The following is an 18,840-nucleotide window of genomic DNA, read 5'->3' as shown; positions in this document are numbered from 1 at the left end:
ACAATGCCGGCCACATCTGCATCCAGCTGGAGAACAACAGGGAGCCTAGCACGTGGTCTGAGGAACCTGTTCCGACTTGAATATGGACCGTATTTGGTGTATAAGGTGTTTTTAATTTCAACAGCTGCCCTGTATAGTTCCACCGTTCTGAATACAAAAATAATAAAACTGCTTTCATTTATTAATAAACTGTATTAAAACTGTAAATGCAATATTCCATTGAAAATGTTCACTCCTTTGTGACTTAAAGTGATCCTTTCCACATTCTAACTCGTTTTTGAGATTTTAGTTTTAATAACTTGTTGAATTAACTTGCTAATTAACTCCCGGAGCGTCTTGTAATGTCCTTTTTAATATAATGACACTGGATACATGTAATGCCTCCTGTAAACCTGGTTGACTCTAAGCAGTGAGGGTTAAACAGTCACTTCACAAAGCAAACTGTAACCACCAACCATGAGGGGGGCCATCAAGGACATGGGATTCAGCATTCGTCTTCATCCCTCCTGTGTCCTTCCAACAGGCAGGTCTCCTCCGCCCCCCCAGGGTCTCCTCAAGACCTCCATCACTTCACGGAGCCTCACATCCTCAAAGTCACACTGACAGGAGGCAGGGCTGGGATTTAAAAGGGGAGGGTCATCACGACAGGTAGCAGGACACGGTTTCTTTAGAAAGCACTAAAGCCTCTGTTTACAAAGAGTGAAACCACTCCTAATGAGCATTTCTATAAAGTTGAGCAGGATGTCATTTCCTGTATTGACCTGTGAAGCCCTGTTATTTAAGACTATTCTTTGGGTTGAGAGAGAAATAATCTTACCAATATACCAGCAAGACAAAGCCTTGCACTGTAGTGGTGGTTAAAGTCCTGTTTGGTGTTAGAAGGAACAAGGGAACCGTTCCTGTAACAAAGCATGACGTAGAAATATGATGTGTGGAAACACTCCATTAAGAGCTGGAGAGCTGGTTCAACCGATACGTGTGTGTGTGTGTGTGTGTGTGTGTGTGTGTAGTAGTAGTAGTAGTAGTAGCAGAACTAGAGGCATGAGGGATTAGCAGGAGAATTGTCCTCACATTAATACAGCAGATAAGAATTTTGACACAGGGATAAAAATAAAGGCGCCTCTTCTACGAATCATTTCTGTGGATGAGTGTAATTTAATGCACCCTGGTGTGCAAACGCACACACACACACACATGCACACACACAAAACAGAAAACAGAAGAACAATTTATGAAGATATGTCAGAGTGAATGCCGGATTCTATGCTGAATTACTGGTTCAAATGTGTAAGCAATGAAGTAGTAGAAATATGGAATGGATGGATTTAATTTATATGAATATCCATGATTATTTTAATAATACCAATAGTGTTATTCCCCTGCTAAGAAGTTACAATCTGGGGCTTTTATTTTGTAAAACTAGGTCTATTCTGGCTGAGCTATAGGGTCTATTATCTTTTATTTATAATGAGCATTATTTATTTAGCGATTCAACGTTGTATTTTAAGTATTAAAACACCCATTGGCTTCTTTAAAAATGAAAAGAAAAGTAAGGCCCAACATATGGATGTAAATGTAAAAACAGATATAGTATTAGTCATCTATTAAACAAACCAAAATCCTATGAAACAAAGCAGCCTTCCTCAGACCCCGACAGTCTGGTTCAGGGTCTCGACTGTAAATGAAAGCCATCAGATCTTCATGCTTCATTCAGCACACTGATGCTCGGCTGTTAGCTGCTAATTCAGCTGCAACCACATTACTCTCCTCCTTAATAAGGTTTATGTGTGCATCTGCCACACACACACACACACTGACACACACACACACACACACAGACACACACACATATTATGTGTGTATGTATAATTTCTGATTGTCATGCACTTGGCTTACAAAAACAACTCTGTGTGTGTGTGTGTAATTAGATATTAGAGAAGGTTTGTGTACCTTCCCATATTTGTATGCATTGTGTAGGTACATTTACCTCACACTGTCTCACTGTAGAGGAAACAGTATAGGTTAATGTTCTTCAATGAACTGCCGTGTTGGTGAGGTGGGAGCCATTCCCTCATTTGGAGCCGTTTTAAAAAGTTTCATAGCTCAGCCAGTAAAGGTCAGGGAGCCCAGCAGGATGCAGACTAATTATCCAGGACGCCACATTCTGCCTCAACCTTTTTAAGTTCAAGCACACTTTTGGTAACCGAGCTCTAGTTTCAAGCCCAAGCCTCTCCACGGGTTTCACAAGAATACATTTTCTTTTACTCGTTGTAGAAAATGAAGTGAAGGAAGATTCTGTGGCGACACTGAATCTATATTGGGTTGCGAGGGCAGCTCTGCTAAATAACACCAACACATGTCAGCTCTATGACTGCCGCCTAAGGCAATGAGCGCCACTAAGTTTAGAGATGGTGTCCTTGTTGTTTTGTGTCATTCATTGTTTCTGTGCGCTGAGGCGTGTTTTTAACTGTTGCTTGGAGAGCCGAGGAAAACCGATTTGTATAAACAAGAGGAGTCTGTGTGACTCAGCAGGATGAGGCAACCTACGGATTAATTGCCGTTGTGAAGGTCACATCGACATTGTCCGGATGAGGTAAGTAGAACCAGAGTTGAGGGAAGGCACTAGAGCTGCAGCGTTACTGGAGCAACACCTCCGGTATCACAAAACAACCCGCAGCATTTCAAAGTGGATTTTCTTCTTTTTAACATTTGTTTTTTTAAAAAGGTCAAAAGGTAACAATGTCAACTTACTGGTCTGAAGATTAACAAAAAAAAAGAACAATATTCATGCTGTATTCATTTCCCCACACACTAATAAAGGAGTGTTCAAATATTTCAAGATAAAAGAAAAAAGGCTTTGACTTTGCTTGAGTATCTATATGTGGACTAGAGCATGACATTTTTCGGGAATTCCGCGGGTCATGTGATTCCCGCGGGATGGGAGTCAAAGTTTTATTAATCCCGTGATTGGGACGGGATGGGAATAAAAATCAACGGGAGCGGGCAGGAGCGGGAACGCCATTAATAGATGATGATTTTCAGCCGTGTTAAACAACCAAAAGGACAGACACGTCCATTTTTGTAGTCATCTTTCAGTGAGCCAAAACTATTTTGACTTGCTTTAGCAAGTCAAAAGAACTACACATCCAACAGTGCTTTGACTTCCGGCCGGGCCGGCCACTACCGGAAGTTAAATGCGGGGAGGGAGGTAGAGGCGATGAAGCCGGGAAGCGAGAGCTATAGACTAAAGTCTGACACAATGATCCGTCGGTGAGATTAACTGACTTTATTGGGAAGTCGCAAATATTGCATAGATTCATGCGAGTTGAATGTGATGAAAAAAAAAAAAAAAAATGGGAGTTGGATGGGAGTGGGATGGGAGTGGGAGTAATTTTGAGTGGGAGCGGGATGGGAGCCATTCTACAGGAGTGGGACGGGATGGGATTTTTTTTTTACTCCGGCCCGGGATTGGGATGGGATGGGATTTTTTCTCTGGGAGTGGGATGGGACGGGAGTGAAAATCCACTCCCGTGTCATGCTTGTAAGAATGATAGGAGACAAGTAAAAATACTGAATTATTCTATCAAATAAGATTTATTTTCCAAAATAACCCTGTTCGGAACAGCAATATCAGTATTTATAAGGAAATTTAACCATTTAACACATTACAGACATCTTGATGGCTTCAGAGTAAATGATTAAACGCTGCACACAATGGCAACAGTTTCATTTTTCTTTTTTTTTTAACAAAAAGCATCCACTTACTATTTAAAAAATAACAGCCATCCATTTCCTGTATTTTTTTTTTGCCTTGACATGTTGGAAAGTGCTAAAATGACACCAATACCAAACTGATAAACAGAAGCGAACATAGCATTTAACTAATCTGGAAGTAGATTAAAACAAACTTTTTAAGTCAGTAAGTGCTCACTGATAGAATAAACGTTGCTTCTTTTGGGGTTTCACTCATTCAGGCGTTCGGGCTGGATGGAGGAGGCTCTGACCTACCTGGCACCAAACAGAGGAAACAGGATACCAGAGTTTCGCAGGTGGAGCGGAGAAACTGGTACACCTTGACAACAGAATCAAACACATAATTAAAGTCAATATAAGACATGTATTGCTGTTAGAGGTGAATACATGTAAGAACAGAGCTTTATAAACACATTTTCAAAGTGAACTCACTATACTGAAGCTCCCTACTGTGATTTGATGTCAGCAGAATAACTCCCACCAGTGGAGGTCAGCAAAAGCAAGATTCTCATTTGGTGTTAAATTGCCTTTAAACTTCCACCATGTTTCACATAATTTGAATACATCAAGAAATTAAAAAAGCAGTTCTCTTCCACACTCTGCAGATATTCCACACAAGGTTTTGTCTGTCAACAACAAGCTAAGGACTGACCCTTTAATATGTAACAAATATGCTGAGCAGACAAAATTCAGCTGTAAGTCCATCAAGAGATACCAGAGAATCACAACAAGGGATGAATGCCAACTTAACGTTTGAAAGTGATTTAAAAAAAAAAATGAGTCAAGTTTCTGCACTGTCAGCTTTCTGAGAGAAGCCAGCATACAAGTCTCAGGGCATGCTGGGAAATAAAATACAGAGCACAGATTATAAGTATGAAAGGAAAGTACAGGGAAAACTGTTAGTCGATTGTGCTGTCCGTAAGTAGTCACACACAAACACACAGCATATCTTCTAATCTGTACTAATTCTGGTTCCTATCTTGTGTTTTTATCTGTATTTGTGCAGCAGTGTAAACCACTTTGTAACGCTAAAGTTCACAAAAGTGATTTGTAGATAAATCTGCCTTGACCCACTTTGTTTTGCTTTTTTTCCATTAACACTGAAAGCAGAGGCATGGTGGAACAGCAGTGTATCGATATCAGGACAAATGCAATGCAATGAAAGCAGATTGTTGGGTCAAATAGCTCTGGTAACAAGTCTAATTGAATCAGTGTCAGGTTCTCATTGCAGGTACATCCACCACTGCAAGCAGCAGGACGGAAATCAATACGTCCTCTGTGCAACCATGGACACAGTCTAATTCCATTGAAGGCTTCTCTGTCACTCTCTCTTTCTCTCTGTGTAAGTGTGCATGTGCAGGTTAATGAAGGTCAATGGATAATCATATTAGGAAATTAGTGCGTGTGCAAGAGAGGACAAGCCTTTGTGTTTACATCAGGAGTTTTGTTCCCCAATGTGATTTTTCTACAGTTCTAAGAAAACAATACCTACCCTAAATTATTTAAACTTTATGTGATGACTTGTAAGAATCAAACATTTACTATGTAACAGCAGTTTGCCTAACTAAATGCTTCAGAGTCATTTTCCGCTCCATGGTCTAATCTACTGGAAAGAATACTGGCAAAAAAATTATTTGTATGTTATTTATATATACATTACTTTAATGTGTTGTAGTTATACTCACTTTGACTCTTTAACACTTTATCTGATTGGTTTCTTTGGTTCATGACTTACCTGGAGTGCAGTCATGAATTCGGCCCAGGGCAGGGGAGTGAAGGCCCAGGGTCGTCAGCATTGGCGGTGGCCTGAATAACAGGGGGGCAGGCCCGAATAACGAGGGGGCAGTGACTTTGGACCAGTGCTGCTCCACTTTCCTTGCTGGAAAGCAGGTGGAAGTGATGCTGGGTGGAGCTGTTGGAGGAGTCAGGCTCAGTGTCCGAGAAGAGAGTGGTTTCTTTAGTGGACAATGAAACAACTAATTAGTAACTTATTATTCTCTTTTTAGAAACATAAATCAAGAGATGTTTCTTCCATAAAAGCCACCGATGTCTTCTCACTTTAGGATTAGCTTTACATTGAGCCGTCGTCGTCTGGGTCTGGATTAAATCGGGAGGGGCGAGAGGGCTGGAGTTTGGACACGGAGGGTTGGTAGGAGACGATATGTTGGGAAGGTCCCATTCCAATGCACTGTAGCTGAAGGTTTCATCATTTTTCAGAGCATTTAATAGGTTGGTGCCCATACCCTGAACAAGACACAGCAATAAACAAACAACAAAGCATTAGTGTTTGTTCACATTGAGATTTTTTTAACAAAGCCTTTTGTCCACATACAAACAAAACTATCTGCCTTATATATTCTATTATATTCTATTGTATTCTATTCTATCCCAATTAGCCTTTATTTACATGAGGTGATTGCAGTTGTTAAAAAAAAAAAGTGTGAACCAGCAATCCAAAACATAATACGTTGTATTTCAAAGGTAAGTTAAGATGAAACATTGATGAGTCTAAACCCAATCAAGGCAGGGCTGCTAAAATGGTCATAAACTGTACATATAAACTCTTTAGTTCATTTATATTTATTGGTGTGCACTCATTACCTAACCTAAAGATTTCTGCAGTTTAATACATCTACTTGTACTCAGATTTCAGCTAGTGCTGCATTACAGGAGCAAACCAACACAAGTGTGAAACTGTTAGCATCTCCGTTTAGTTAAGACATGGAATGAAGGCAGTGGTGGTGTGGATGTTGACAAGGTCAATGTCAGGTGGTCATACCTGTTTATGGGGACTGATCTCATTGTCCTCAATAAACTCCAAGTCGGGCAGCTTTTCTTCTTCAACCTGAGACATCAAGAAAGGTTAGGTTTACCTCACAATCATATTTAAATCAATAAATAAAAACAAATCCTGTAATTGTCACATTACACATTAAAAGGTGAAAGGACATATTTCAGGAGGTGGAATTCCATATGTGAACATAAAAAGGCCTGGTTCTGTTACCTTGCAGGTGCTCATTTATTGCCATAGATTTATGACAATGTTAAGTCAGACCTGCTCCACAGCAGGTTATTTTCGAGGCACATCTACTCGTACAAAAGCACTGTCACTGTCAATAATCAAAGCTTGGGGTGTGAATCTCTCGAAAATCTTTGTGCTGAACTAGATTAAACCCTCCCAAACATAGTACAGCTAACTACCATATTTAAAAAAAAGGTGTTTTTGAAACTGATTAGTCAACAGGGAGGTTTACTTTTGCCTAGTTTGGTTCGTTTCCTTAATCAATTCAATGCTTTGCCACTATCTTTCGGTGTACTTGAATCTGTACTTTCTATTTTGCAGTCATGGACAATGACACTGTAAAATCTATCCACTCATTAACATAAGAGCAACACAGTCTTGCAATCCAATATCCATTAAACAGGCCATTCATTGGTCTCATCTTATTTATTGGCCAACAACAAGATGTGACCTTCTGAACAGTGCAGCTATACATTAAGGGGCATTGGATTGCCCCCCCCCCCCCCCCCCTCTCCCTTGGCAAGAGGATGTGTGTGTTTGATGCGAGTGTGTACACTGACTGTGTGTGTGTCTGTGTGTACAGAGGGTGTGTGGTGCTGCAGTGGGCCTGCAGCACTGACAGTATGGCCGGTAAGATAAGAGCTATGGACAGTGGAGAATCAAAGCTTTACAGCAACATTAAAAGATTGGGTGAGAAAGAGGAAGTGAGTTGGGGTGGAGGGAGAAGAGACAAAGAGAGTGCACTCATAGATAAGAAACAATTGGAAAATAAAGCTGCAAATCCACAAATATCCAAGTCACCCAGTACTGGCAGAATTCAGGGTTTTCCATAAGTGCCAGCTGTTGGCAGGATGACCGAATATTAAAGTGGCAGTCCATAAGATTTGAGATCAGTTGCTTCTAGCGACCTCTTTGGCGGTAGATGGAACTGCAGGCGATCCACTGGGACCTCATCTCCCTCACCCAACAGTGTGGACTGTCTCATCAACATGATGCCTTCAAATGCTCCACACTGAAAGGAGGTCCGTCGTTTTCCCTCGTTGGCGGTCACTTTGATTCTTGACGACTTTCCTTCTTCACTTCCATTAGTTTGTTGTTTCTTTTTCTTTGGACTGGAAGTTGAATGGTTTTCGTTCTCTGGCTGTTGATCCTCCGTTGTGAGTCAGCAGTAATGAAATGTACCTGGCTGCACCGGTCAAACACTTTAGACTAGAGGGAGCCTCACTGAGCAGTTGGAAGTTACTGATTTCCGATTACAAGTAAACACAGCATGCTTCCGTGAGTAGCTCCACCTGGGCAGACCAACCGCTGCTGACTGACTTAAAAGGCGTCAATAATTTTGAATTTTGCGCGGGAATGTCGCAACAGACACGGAGATCCTGTTTCTGGGCAAAGCAGCAAGTACAAGCACTTTCATTAGTGGGTCACATGATCAATCACCATCGTTTTGACTCACTCTTTGATAGATAACTTAGAAGACAATTAAATAGATGGAAATGTCACAGACTGCCACTTAAAAACATTTCCAGCAGACTATACTTAATGATTTTTTTTTTTTATAGCGAGTTGCTTCTCGTCCCATTGATGTCAGGTTCCTTGAATCAATGAAGCGACTCCTAATTCATGAGCGTGAAAGCTAAACTCTCAACTGACTGCATGTTTGTGTGAACATGCTCGTCAGTCACACGAGGAGGAGGAGGCAGGACGAATGCATTTTCCTCAGGATACGTCTGCTGTGGACAACACAACTTGTCTGACAAGTAACGTTAAGTGACATTGGCTAACAATTTCTCACAGCTGGTATATTTAATTAAAAATACATACTTCAATCCTTTCACTGCTTGTATTAACAACATCACTCTTTTTATCATATAACAGAGAGGAGCAGCAGCAGCCATGGGTGTAGAATTTAGTCAGGATGGTAGAGAGTGGGACATCTCCCCAACAACATCCAGCGACTACCGAACAGACTAGAACTATTTTGATCATCATCAGCAGAGCATTAGCGTAATGCACAGCAGACTATAGGGCAGGACATCACTTTCCCTGAAATATTATGACTTTATTCTCATTCAATTATGTTTATGCTTCCCTCAAAATATTACAACTGTAATTTCGACTTTTCAGAGGACACAGATATGTGGGACGTGTTTTGAATGTGCAGCAAGTTTAGAAGATGAGCAGAGATTTTACTGAAACACATAAGCTATTAAATTCCAGTGGTTTATGAATGCATTAGCATTAAGACATTAATGTGTTATTGTGGTGAATAAGTGCCACAAGCACACTTAAAAGAGTTTACTCCCCCAAACTAAGCACACAAAATAGGAGGGAAGAGTAAATGATGCATGTGTGCCGACTCAGCAGATATTGACATTAGATAAGAAAATGTCAGGAGAATACTTATTTTAAAGCAAAACAGAATGCCTGAGAACCTTACAGCATTACATGTCATGTGTACTGCAACCCCAAAATATTTTACATGCAACAGCAGAAGTTAGTGGTGTGTGTGTGTGTGTGTGCATGCGTGCGTGTCTCTGGAGTACCTTAGCTAAAGCCGACATGGAGTGTTGGCTGTTGGTTGGTGAAAACGTGACGACCTCTTCCACCTCAGGTAGGTCAACCATTCCCTCGCCCAGGTAGAGACTCACTGGGCAGACGTGGACACGCAGCTGAATAAAGAAAAGCAAAAGTCAATGTAGGGATCACGTTTGAATATTAATCAACATAAACACACAGTATTTCATACTCATAGCACGGTCACATTAATATTTGTCTGTAGTCAGACTGACCCATAGTTAGGAATGAACTCATAACCAACTCAAATCATAATAATGATGCCAGCCATTTTGTTACCAAGTCTAATGCACACTGTTTTAACTACATCCATTGACGTTTGAGGTGTGTTGGTATATATTATTTTTTCAAAGACAGCCGACAGCCAAACAAAAACTGCTTTTTATCATGACCATTAGTGGTGAGAATCACCAAAGGCCCCATGATACAATTTGATCACGATACGCGAGTCACAATACGATCTTGTTGCAAATTTTGCAATATCCTGACTAATGTAATGTGATCATATGTTGCAATTTATTAACTTTCAATTTAAAATCATGCAGTTTATCCATTTTATCTAATAAGATAATAGCAACAGATTGACCAACACGTTAAAATCTGTCATAAATGTTGCCTCAATTCAATCCCTCTGACTTTACCCATGACCCCGCCAGGAAAACCTCAGCACCATCTAGTGGACTGAGGAAGCATTTATTACCAAAAGGCTTACCATTTACTTACAGTTATAGTTTAAATAATAAGAAGTGTATACTTGGCATCTGTGTACAGATACAATATTGCCATGCAAAATATAGTGATGCTATGCTGTATACATGGTTTCCCCAACCCCTAATGTCTGTGGTATAAGCTGTTTGTGTCTGGCTTACTGCTGCGCTCGCTGCAGGGCTGCAGGCTGTGCCGTGACCCTGGCTCAGCAGGACAGTGTGGATGTAGACGTCCTTATCGGTGTGTGTGTCACACAGGTAGAGGTGAAGCACATCTCCAGTGTAACAATCCAAAGCGCCCACCAGGGTGCGATCAGAGCACAGCTTCTGGAAGGAAGCCCTGGCCTCAGCAGTCCAGCTGCCCTGCAAGAGGCAAACCACAACACTCTTATTCATAAAACCCCATCTAACAGAACATTTTATAACATCTGTAGCTTGAAAGTCTGAATTTCAGAAGCAAGATTAATTAAAAACACACTACATTTGAAAAAACAACATTATGACTTTGTGCTTTTATTTCTTGTGGAAAAATTGAACATAAATAATCATAAAGCAGGGAAAAAAAAGAAAATCCTACAATGATGGTTTTTTATTTTACTAAATAGTCAAGGGCAAATATTACTATAAATATTAATACAACACTGTATCGCACTAATACAGTATGGCTGCCAGATACAGATGACCAGTGTGGTACTAACAAGACGTTACTGCAGGCCTTTGCAAGAGGGGTCACATTTATATCTGTGACTATATTATTAAATATGATGTCAGACTCACAGTGGTGGGTTTAATTCCAGCCAGTGATGATGGAATCGCTTGTGCTGGAAGAACCGAGTAACACGACCTGAGGAAACAAAGCAAAGCAAATCACACACACTAACCACCTGCGTAGCAGTACTAGTTGGATTGTTCAACTGCTTAAATGTTTGCGCTTCCCTTACTTAAGGAACTTGAGATTGGCCCTCTGTACCACGATCATATCGCCAAAGTCGACATAGTACACCTCGACCTGACTGGGGCTAATGATCTGATGGATCACCACCCTGTAGAACCACATTCCTTTCGGTGACACGCAGCAGACTTGACCCGGTCGGACAAATCCCTCAGAAAGCTGGTAACGCTCAGACACCTTAGGACAGGTGTAACATCGTCTAGAGGCCACAGAGGAAGAAAGAAAAACATCAGACACTCTAAATCTTAAAGGTTTCTGTTGAGCAGTGTTGGAGGAGTGGTTTATTACATTTTATGATATTACAGCATAGTTGCGTTAATTTATTAAACTAACTTTTTTTCTCACTGTGTCAAGCCTCAAAAGGAACTAAAATTGTGACGGGACACATTTCAAAGATGTATACAAGTAATAAACAGTTATATTTATATTTGTATTATTCTTAACTGATGTTGGTCAATCTTAATTACTATGTTGGCTCACATAATGATGAACCCCACTTACAAAATATACAGATATTTTAACTGCTTGTAGAGCAATACGGTTCGACGTGGAGTGACTGTGACAGGCATGATAAAATTATAGATATTATGCATTATATTACTGAATATACTGCAATTTCAAAGGGACCTTTAGTATTAATAGGTACAGATTTAGTCCATTATCGTTCGACTTAGTTGCCACTAACATGTCCAACACCTCATCTCAATCATCATGTCCTCCATAGCTCGGGCCTCCTCACTCTCGCTGAAGCGGATGAAGAAATGTCCAGGCGACTCCACGTGTTCCACCAGGACTTCCACCAGCTCTCGAGCACCACGCTGTGTTGGCGGTTTGAGACGCTGACTCTTCAGGGCGTCCAGGGGCACCCCAGGGCGGCAATGCACCTGAAGGGCCGGGTACATCTGAGACAGCTAAGGGGTGAGTGTTACATAGCAGTGTTACTCTATGTTCAGTATTATTCGACAGTAGTTTTGATAAGTAGTACCTGTTTTCCTACCTGCAAATATGGACACAATCAACATTTTACAGATACACTGATAATACGGCATTGACATTGGCATTAGGTCTCTCTCTTGAAGATGGTCCTTAAAGCCTAGTAATGTAAAACAATAAGATGAAAGAGATATTGCCGAACCTTTTCGAGGGTCTTGGAATCGTTACTGGTCTCTAGCTCCTCGTAGTTATCATCTGCTGTCATACTACTATCGCTCCCTTCCAGGTTTCCTTCCCAGGGAGACTCTTCACAGCTGAAAAAGTAGCTCGTAGTTGGCGGCTCCCCACTGTCATCAAAACTCTCAGTCACCTTCGAGTCTAGAAAATACATTTCCTGTTTAGTTGAAAGTTCCTCAAGAATGCTTTGTCACATGATACCTCAGACACCACCATGTATTACAATAGCTTGTTGATTAAAAAAAAAAGTACTGATTGCAGAAACCTGGTTGCCCTCCATACATGACATTTATATTTACAACATTAATCAGTAATCGCATAGAATTGTAACCACAAAATGAATCAAGCCAGTCTTATTCCACACACACCATGAAGTAATTAGGGTGACATCGACAGCTGGTATCTGAAACACATACACACCTGATTGTGTATTGCCCATGTCCTGTATGGCCATGACTATCCAGTGTTGCCCAGTTTCACTCACTACAGGTTTCAGGTGGAAGATGTCACTCAAGGCACTGACCAGTTCAGTGACGCTGACAAAGCCGCTCTGTTTGAGTGGGAAATCCTCACCAAAAAGCCTCTGAGAAAAAAAATACATCTCTCATTAATATGTGATCTGAAGAACAGCTTTGTCGCTTGCTTGTCTTCTCATTACCATTAGGGGCAAGTAGGCTAAATGTGAGTGAGTTACTTTCTACATCAGCAAGTTGCTTAAAAAAATATTTGTCTAACGTGCTGATGGTGAACAGGAGAACTGCATTACTATTTTTTTCATTTTTACCTTGTACTCGGCAGGCAGATCGTGCACAGATAATCCATCACCGTTCTGACCTACAACCTGCAGAGAGTCATTAACATATGAATTACTTGACTTGCAACAATGGTAGGCTTGGGCCATATTTCAGTAAACCAGGATATTTAAAAACCCAGAAGGTACGATTTTAAATACAATCATACACACTGCACTTTCTATGATGCTGTATTGATGTGGTGGTGTAGTGCACAACACTTGCCACCAGAGGTCCTCTCTATATAATAACTGGCAGCTGAACTTGGAAAGACTGGTGTTGTTGGATGTCAGGAAAATCAAACTAATGTGACATACAGAGACACCCTCCTTGTACTCTGATGCTCCACTGAATCAATGAAGAGCTATATCCATCCAGTTTTAATGTTTTGTGTTGTAAATGTCTTCTATTTTATGTTGGCTTTCCTTAAGTTTATTGCTGCATTTTGATGAGGTTACAGGTGCAGCCACCAATCAGCTGATATTTGTTATGATAGTGTGATCAGTGGCCTTTTCTAAAGGCTGATTGGAAAAGACGATCACAGCCCACTGATGTGCCGGTACCGTTGGTAGGGAGGGAATACTAAATTAACAGTAATATAATAACTCACATACACCCCCCAACATACACCCTATAATGTCAGGAAGGTACAGACACCGCCCAAGCCTAAACCATGGTCTGGTTACATTGTGTACAAAATACTTTTTGCCATTAAAAGGACAGCATATTAGAGGCTTGTAGTCACTTGTGAGATAAAGACGTCTGACCTGTTGAAGCTTGTCCTTCAGCTCTGGACTAATGGTGCCAGGAACTCCATTTTCCAGGATTTGCTGGCGAAGCTCCTCCTCCAGCTGAAGGAGAATGACGATAATTGTGCTTAATATAAATAATTGAATGGTATGGATTATTGGATACATGCTCCTTTAAATAGTTGTGTAGGGATGTGCGATACGACGATATTAGATCGTGAACGATTAAAATGTCTCAAATCGCTCCGCGATCTGCCTTTACAGAGAGATGGTTAGTATCGTGTTACAGCGTACATTCGCCTTCCACACAGAAACGTTTTTTTTGTGTGAGTGTGGAAGTCTTGCACGTTTGGGCCGCTGGATCGTGCTGCAGCAGGTATTCTACTCCTCTGTACGACGGCGTATCAGGGCCACTGTATGAAGAAAAAAAACGGAGCCAAAAGAAGGGCAATATTCAGAGAAAAAAGTCGCAGATATGCTACTTTATTAGGATGCTACTACAGTGAACTACAGTTGCCCTAATTCGCACCTCTGCCCCTACGCTGAGGGATTACGGACCGCTTGTATAGGGCGTGCAAGCGGCATGGAGGACAACACGGAGGAGTTGGTCCCTAAAAAGAATTCGACATCTGTAATATGGAACTGGTTTCTCAAGCCAAATAAAGTCGATAAGCTGGTTTTCCTGGCTAAAAATCTGTGACTGTGATCTGTCATACTTTGTCTTCTTTTAGAAAGAGATGTAAGTTGTAAGAAGATGTGAAAGATACGTTCTAAAACTGCTGGGTTTTCAATAGTCAGGATTCAGACATTATTGCACCTTTGTTTGAGTGTTTTGGTTCTGAATCACATTTCACTTAAAAAAATGTACTTAAGAGTTAGTTTCCTTTTTTATTTATATATCTTTTTTCAATAAGCCATTCATTGTGTTGTTTTACCTTTTGAAATGCTTGTTGAATGTTCATGCAGAATTGCACTTGCAAATTTGATTAAAATCTGTTCAAAAAGGTACTTTGGCCAAAATGGTCTGTTATTCTTTCAGTTTTGTTACCTTGTAGGGCTATATTTTTTTTTTTAAATCGGGAAATAAGTTTGGTTGTACTGTTCAGTAACTTGCAAAATATTCTTAAATACCAACATGAAAAAGAATCGTGATAAGATCGTGGATCGTGATCCTGCCTGAAAAAAATCGTGATATGATACTTTTGCCATATCGCCCACCTCTAGTTGAGTGTGGTGTATTATTTATCCCCAATGTCACAGTCTCATGCATTGCCCTAAGCAACAAGATGCAGGTATTATGCCTTCTTACCTTGAGGACACGTTTCTGAAAGAGCTGACCTTCCTGACAGAACTCTTCCTGGTTCTTCTCAACCATCTGTGGCTTGTTACTGACAGTTGGTGCCTCTTTATGAACAGGGCCCAAGGTGGCAGGCTGGTTCAGAGGACTCTGCATCATTGGGACTTTGGTTGGAGAAAACCACAAAAGATATTTAAAATAAATTCAAACTGGTGCTCAAGTCAACTGCAATGCTACAAATATGAAGAACCCCTGCTCAATGCTTTTCTGTGGAAATTGCATAATGGAGTTTGAACAGTGTAATACTTTTAAATTGATTTAACAGCTATCCAATCCCCATTCTTTATGCAACCAAAAGACACTGTATATGGATTGCTTTTTTAGGGAAATATTACAGCTAGGTGCTCAAAATGCATAAATGCATCACCTGGGGGTGTTGTTGGTGTCTGGGTTTTAGTGTCATGCTCTTTGGACGCTGACTTGACAGTTCCAGGTGATTGTGACTTAATGGGTCCAGTCCTTTGTGAGAAGGTCGGTCTGAGCAGCGGCCTGGGCAACAAATGTTCCCTCAGGGTCAGAACTGAGCCCAGCCTGCCCTGCTGGATAAGGACCAGGTCTGCCACTCTCTCAAGCATCTCTCCAGTGGAATAGAAGCCGTAGTTTTGGACACGCAGCGGGTGGCCGAAGCAGCGCAGGAAGCTGGTCTCCAGGTCAGACAGCCTGACTGGACCCTGGGAGATCGGCCACATCGTTACTTAAAGTATCTTACAGTAACAGACTTGCATGATTATGTTATAAAAAAGAGAATATGGAGATCTACTTCTCTGATTACATTGGGTGTGTTTAAAGAGTGAACTGCAAAACTCATCAACAGTTTAGACATCAAGAGTTGAGAAAAAGCAAAATGTCACAGTTTACATTATAATGAAAATATACATAATACGTCATACCTGGGAGAGCAGTATGCGGAGCTGTGCCCTCAGATTCGCAGGGACAGCCAGAGGAGCACAACCTCTTCTAGGAAGGACCACAGCAGAGGACGAGTGACAGTAGCGGGGCGAAAAGTAGCTGACACCCCCCCTCTTGGACTTCTTCATGCTCTTAGAGGTGCGCTGCTTAGCTACTAGCTCCTCGATGTTTCGGGTGGAATCGTCACCAATAGCTGCCATGGCGGATGCATAAAAAATATGTCAGAGTATAAAGTATAAGAACTTGTTCAGTATTTCATAGGCAAATGTTTTAGAGGCCTTATGCATTGAACACTGCTAGGCTAGTTATTTTTTCCACCAATGCTGTATTGATACAGTGTTGAAATACAAATACAAACTCAAATGAAATAAAGGACGCTACCCTTTAAAAATGTGCTGCCATCCTGCCTGAAGTTAACGGACACCACTTCCGGCATCTCCTTCACCATATCCATGATGTGTCTGTAGCCCAGGTGTTTCAGGGGCATAGTGTGTCCCAACATGGCAAAATAGTCTTTCCTGAGCTGATCAGCGTCTAAACCCACTTTAGAAGAAATGAGCAAGGAACGAACATCCTTCTTCAGCTGTGCCAAAATGTCCTCCTGGCTCATCTTGACTGCCGACTTCTGGAGAACACATGAACGACACGTAACGTTGATGTACATCATGAACAAAAGCAGGTGGTCCACAATACTAAAATAAAGTTATGAATGCTGGAGTATTACTTACTTTCACTTCATTATTTATAACACAAAATCATATCGACAATTTTTCACTTAGTCATCTAAAAATTGATAGATTGGTCGAGATATCCTGAGCCTGCCGGGAAGTCGGACATTTTCCGGCAGCCTTCAAAGACTTAAAAGGAAGTCAAGGAAATAGACACATCCTGTTAGATGCAATCTGTAGGCCAGGCTTATACAACTGGCTGCCAGCGCGTCAAATCCGGCCAATCAAGCTTGACCGGCCAGTTTCTGTTTACAAATATAAAAAATATTTTTTTAAATTTCAATATTTTTTTAGTATCCCCCTATTTGGTCCCCCATTTTGAAACATAAACAGGCACCATGGGTAAGTAGCACGGAGCTTTATGTTCTATTTTTTTTAAAGAAATGTGTGTTATATCTGAAGTGTATGTCAGAAATTATACGTATAAACACAAACTAGAAAAAAAGACCAAAAGGTCCACAAGGCCAGAAAGTGGTCGAGTGGGTCGGGGGCCCTTAGCTTTCTGAAAATACGGCCCCCTGAACAATATAGTTGAATAGCCCTGTTGCAGGCTGGCTGTAGTTTGCAACCCATTCATTTATATTCGTTTGCAGATACTGTATCTGTGGAAATGTGTGGATCTGGCTTTGTATTCTATGCTGTTCTTTTTGCGTCTGCCCCGTAAAGCAAGTTGCACCTGCTCATTTTGATAAGGGCTGTATAGATAACATGTATTATTGTTATTTTTAATATTATTATCAACCAAGATATATGTGTTAACAGATTAAACCTGTATGGCATAACATGAGACTGATGGCCTACAATCTAGTGTTGAATGTGAGAAGTACACCGAAAATTAGCATTTTCTACTAAAAGTGGTGTTTGTTGTCAAAACTGAGGCAGCAGCCAGGCTTTCCCGGGTCGCCTGATGGCTCCAAAACCTGCCGCCACCTTGATCTTGCTAAGTAATCGTTGCCCACGTGCGCATGACGTCAGAGCAAATCGGGATCAAGTCGGACAAGACTCTGCACAGGCCTAGCTCATCGCAAGTCCACTGTCGGGACATTATGACGACGTGAAATCAAACCTCTTCGGCCCCCTTTAACCTGTTACTTTACTTGTACAGTAGAAGCTGATGTCACTTGGAGCCATTACAGCTCCAATAAGCCTTCCTGACGTAATGTTAACACACATGTCATAACCACGGCTAACTACTAGCTAGCTAAGCAAACCTAGCTACGCCGACACGGCCGCCAAATGGACATAACGCGTCTTGTCTGTTAAATTAGCAAACATGAATGTAAAAGCCTCCAACTTGCTGAACAGAAACGCTCTGGGAGAGCAAGCTACATGCAGCTGCTGAAATATTTAATTAATTAACGCCAATTAGCATCGAAATGCCGTTATTATTCAATGAGATGGACCAGAACGGCCCGTCAAATTATATATAAATGTGCACCTTACCCCAAGTCTTCAATATCTGTGCCGCATCCTGCCACGATACGTGACCATTCGTTTACCCGACCTCCTCGCGCGCCACACCTGTTGATAGACCACCGCACGAAGCAGCGCGAGCGCAGGTAAAAACAGCAAAAAACAAACAAAAGGGACGAGTTGTTCAAATTATTCAAATATGATTTACAAAAATAAAAACATGAAGCTGTTTCTTTCAGCGATCTGCTTCCTAAAGTTCAAATAGAGCCACACAAACTGAACTCGTGTAGTCACGTGACCCCGAAAGCTCCGCGCGAGCACAGATTCGTTCGAGATGAACTTCGCCTCGCCTGGAAAGTAGACGAGAGCAGGCGGAACAGCAGGAGGCGGGGCCTAAAACGGTCGGACCGTTTCCATCGGTTTTCGAAGATTTGACAGGAAGTCATAGAAAAAGTTACATCCTGTTGGACGCGATCTGTAGGCTATCTGTAGTTTGCGACCACATTCGCATTTATTTATATTTGTTCATAAATATCTGTGGAAATCAGAATCAGAATACGTTAGTAACCCCTCGGGAAATTGTACAGCTGCAGTTGCTACATAAGAGAAAGAGAAGAAAGAGAGTCAAATCAGTATAAAAATATGAAGTATAAAGTAATGCCAATAAATATGACTAATCAGTAGCTCCTAGTTCAACCAAGGCTACACTGCA

At 41.2% G+C, this 18,840-nt stretch overlaps 1 protein-coding gene across 1 annotated transcript; it reads right to left on the bottom strand.

Annotated features, from left to right (window-relative positions):
• Nucleotides 1-497: 497 nt before the first annotated feature.
• tdrd5 (tudor domain containing 5) lies at nucleotides 498-18,274 on the bottom strand (the record flags this gene model as incomplete). The annotated part of the gene is made up of 19 exons (XM_084012409.1): nucleotides 18,159-18,274; nucleotides 16,369-16,612; nucleotides 15,969-16,180; nucleotides 15,446-15,749; nucleotides 15,031-15,182; nucleotides 13,740-13,823; nucleotides 12,966-13,022; nucleotides 12,602-12,764; nucleotides 12,147-12,322; nucleotides 11,708-11,922; nucleotides 11,001-11,210; nucleotides 10,837-10,903; nucleotides 10,222-10,422; nucleotides 9,322-9,447; nucleotides 6,533-6,598; nucleotides 5,812-5,997; nucleotides 5,489-5,708; nucleotides 4,009-4,072; nucleotides 498-615 (listed from the first exon to the last, which is right to left on the bottom strand). Exons 2-19 carry the CDS (start codon nucleotides 16,595-16,597, stop codon nucleotides 498-500), a joined length of 2,850 nt encoding a protein of 949 aa, XP_083868535.1. The 5' UTR covers nucleotides 16,598-16,612; nucleotides 18,159-18,274.
• Between the last annotated feature and the right edge of the window lie 566 nt (nucleotides 18,275-18,840).

Source organism: Eutrigla gurnardus (genome assembly GCF_963514095.1).
Source record: "Eutrigla gurnardus genome assembly, chromosome: 6".
NCBI classification, from domain to species: Eukaryota; Metazoa; Chordata; class Actinopteri; order Perciformes; family Triglidae; genus Eutrigla; species Eutrigla gurnardus.
Note: the sequence above shows the minus strand (reverse complement) of the source record. Positions and strands in the feature narration are given on the sequence as shown.